Source organism: Morus notabilis, unplaced genomic scaffold (assembly GCF_000414095.1).
Source record: "Morus notabilis unplaced genomic scaffold, ASM41409v2 Scaffold1526, whole genome shotgun sequence".
Taxonomy (NCBI): Eukaryota; Viridiplantae; Streptophyta; class Magnoliopsida; order Rosales; family Moraceae; genus Morus; species Morus notabilis.
The window spans coordinates 80,222-84,023 of NW_010363878.1; the positions used below are offsets into that span (position 1 = coordinate 80,222).

A 3,802-nucleotide genomic window follows, 5' to 3' on the forward strand; every position below is an offset into this window, starting at 1 on the left:
TATAGTTGGAACACTTTCCTACGCGGTAGAAGTTACAAATTTCATTATTTTCGTTTTATTTTCACTTAAGAAACTAAGAAAATCCTTTTATAGAAATATAGGAATCCGTTTTATTAACGTGCACTTCTAAATCCTTAGATTACTTCTTCGCAAAAAAAAAAATCAAAAGATCACTCTAGAATTTTATTACAAGAAAAAAAAACACACACACACACACGCACACGCACACTTCAACATTAACTAAATTTGATTAAAATACAACCATTCAGGAAAAGAAATGTACTAAAAAGCGATCCTTTTTTTTTTGTTAGTAAACTTATCCATCTCAAACAAAGTAACAACAAAAGCAAAGAAGATCAATAAAAATGGACGGCCGGGATTATGCGTGTGATGCACATGCCATGTGGAGCCACATTGAATAAGGACAGCGACTTCCGTGAGAGAAGCAGGTGCGTCATAGCGTACACATTTATGATCGCCACCTCCCCCATTATATTTTAATAACTCATCATTTCCCATTATCTAACACAAATAAAATTTAACGTTATTTTCTCAAAAAAATAAAAATAAAAAAAATATCACATTACAGATTCATAGACATCTTATCGTACATATTATATATATACACCTAATTTAATCAAAACTCCTCCAATTCTTACCCACCTTTTCTTTCTATTTCACTCTCTCTCTCTCTCTCTCTTTCTCTCTCAACATCCTCTAGAGAGAGAAACACACACAAAAATGGAAGGTGTGTCTGAGAGCATGTACAAAGGGCTGAGAGGGTATTGGAAGAGAAGAGGCTACGAGAGGCTAAACGGGTCGGGTTCCCGGCGAAGGAAGAGAAGCCTCGATTCGATCCGAAAGAAGAGATCTTGGCGGATCCGGATCGCCCCGAAACTGGGGTTCCTGAGGAGAGTGCCGTCGCCGAAGAAGCTCTTGGTTTGGCTGCGAGACGCCTACGTCAAGCTCATGCTCGGATTCGCTAACTCGCGGGTATGCAGCACTGGGTATGGAAGCGCCATATGTGGAGATGGGATTGGTGGGTTCGGGAGGGGCCCACTCAAGGAGTACGATGATAAGATGATCGTCGAGATCTATAAGTCCCTCGTGCTGGCGCATGGTCAGTTGGTGCCCCGCGACGCAGCCAGGCTCGGCTCCTAAAATCGTACTCTCCCGCCGGTAACGTAATACTTCGTTTACTGTTCATTTTACATGATGTTACGGAAATATATGAAACCAAAAAAAAAAAAAAAAAGGGGGGAAAAATAGTTTTAAATTTAACATTTTACCCTTTTAAGTTTTATTTCTCTTTCTAATTGTAATAAGACGTAGATTTGTGAGCTAATTAGTAACAATAAGTTGTTCAAGTGTCGTCTGAATTATTTATGGGGATAAATTTTATTTTAGTTATTTTTTGGGGTGGGAGGTTGGAAGTTGTGGAATAAATAAGTCCAATATAATAGATGGGGAGTTACAGAATGGAGCATTTTTCCTTTCACTTTATCCTGAGAAAAACATAAGAATATAATCAGTTTATTTCACTCATTTAAATTTTGTTATTGTATAACATTTTTAAAAATAATCATATTTAATTTTTTTATTAAAATAAAAATTTTTTATATAAAATTACATTTGAATTTAAATTAAAAAATAAAATCAACAGACCGAAACACATGTGGGTCCTAACTAACCAAGTGGTATTATTACACAAAACAGGACATAAAATAATATCGTCAAGATGGGGAGACAAAGTTTCATGCATTTTCACTGTACCCAACACTAGCCATTTATCGTGGCAAAAAATAAGCAATACGAGCCAATAAAATTGCTCAAGTAAACTCATCACATCATGGTTATCTTTAGTTTGTATAAGGAAAACTTATTTGGTGGTGAGTGGTACGGAATTGTATAAAATTCCTAACTCCGTCATTGGTTATTGGTTACTTGCTGTACAGATTTATTTGCGGCGTTAAATTATTAGAAGACTTTTACACATTTCTAGCTAGTTACCAGTTTTCCCTAACGTGCGACTTTAAAAATGTTGATTATACATATGCCATTACTTTGAACGAACCCTTTTCATGAATTGATTACTCGTATTATTAGTATTTGAAATCCGTTTGTGAATATAGTAATACATTATTGATTTGACTAGAAAATTACCTTGCACTGCATGATGCAATATTGTAACTTTCATAATATTATATAATTTTAAAAACAAAGCTTAATTTCACACTACTTCCGCGGCCTTTGATAATACATGTGAATATAATAAGTTAAGATCTGCAATTAACAGCCGGACTTTGATTTGCTGCATGTTCCTTTTTCTGTCATATTCGTGATTGTCTCAGAAAAAAATAATTAGATCTGTTTGCCCGTCTACGTGAGCATTCTAGATATTACGGCCGTGGTTGGAATTGATCTCATTTTTATTTTTTATATTTTTCGAGAAAGAAATAATAAAAACGTTTTTAAAACGGCGTTTGACGCAATAAAAATAAAAAATAAAAATGAAAACGATTTTTTAGTTTAGTGTAAAATGAAAGAAATAAAAAACGACTTTTAGTCATTTTTCATTTTTTATTTTTATTCTCCTCTCTCGAGCAGAGCATAGTGAGTTTTTTTACACTGAAAATAATCTCTTGATAAAACTATCAAACGCATTTTTAAAAATAATTTTTGTCTGAGATTGAAAACGTTTTCATTTTCATTTTCATATAAAAAAATAAAATTATTTTAGAACGAGTTTCAAACGCGTCATACATATAATTCTATTTTCATTTTCTTGGATGTTTCTTTAAATTCTTTAAAAAAAAAAAAAAAAAAAAAATTTCTCCCATCCCCTTTCAGACCCTCCCTCAGATCCCCTTTCCGTTATTTAATTAAAACATCTTCAATGCATGCTATATGCCCATATTGTCAAGCTAATTTTTTGTATCGAAAAAAAAAAAAGCTACTCTAATAATGGTGTGCTGAATCATACCACGTTTTTCGAATTATAACTTTGTAACTATAAACAATTGTTTATTCATTAATTGAATCCTTGGTAGAATATGACAAAAAACAAATCCTTATTACGTAGTACATGATTTTTTTTTTTAAAAGCACTGCTTTATTTATAATTCAGACGAAATTATTAGGTAAAACATCACAAAACATAAAAAAAGACGCTACCCCTGTCCCCTCAGAAAGGTAAAATACAAAAACAAAAAACAACGGAACAAACAGGCAAAAGTATATGTTAAAAATTTAAGTTGTTAGGAGGTGGGTCAACAATCTCTCACGTGTGGGCTGGACAATGGGTAATCGTGTGGGTAAATTAATTAAAAAGCTCAACACGTGAATATTTAAGTCTGAGATATATTAAAGACCCAACACGTGATGACAATTTAAATGATGATAAGTAGTGCAATTACGGGGGTGGGCTAACAATAGTTTTATATTTTAACACTCTTCCTCACGTGTGGGCTGGACAATTGGCAATCGTGTGGGTAAATTAATTAGAAAGGTCCACGTGAATATTTAAGCCCGAGATATATTAAAGACTCAACACATGATGATAATTTAAATAGAGATAAAGAGTGTAATTATGGGGGTTTGAATTCAGGATCTCATGCTCTAATACTATGTTAGTTTACCAATCTATTCTAAAAGTTTAAACTATTAAGAGGTGGGCTAACAATAGTTTTATATTTTAACAGTATGTACGTAGTTTCGTTAGCAAAAGGAATGAATAATTAAGAAAGAAGATTCTATATTATACTAATTAAATGGCCACTCAACAAGTACTACTTGCGTTTAA

At 33.0% G+C, this 3,802-nt stretch overlaps 1 protein-coding gene across 1 annotated transcript; it reads left to right on the top strand.

Moving 5' to 3' along the window:
• Positions 1 to 654: 654 nt before the first annotated feature.
• LOC21390863 lies at positions 655 to 1,479 on the top strand. The gene has a single exon (XM_010105094.2). It carries the CDS (start codon positions 742 to 744, stop codon positions 1,159 to 1,161), a length of 420 nt encoding a protein of 139 aa, XP_010103396.1. The 5' UTR covers positions 655 to 741; the 3' UTR covers positions 1,162 to 1,479.
• The last annotated feature ends 2,323 nt before the right edge of the window (positions 1,480 to 3,802 follow it).

Excerpts from the sequence above, each read along its gene's own strand:
- LOC21390863 (XM_010105094.2), top strand. The coding sequence starts at position 742 with ATGGAAGGTGTGTCTGAGAGCATGTACAAAGGGCTGAGAGGGTATTGG.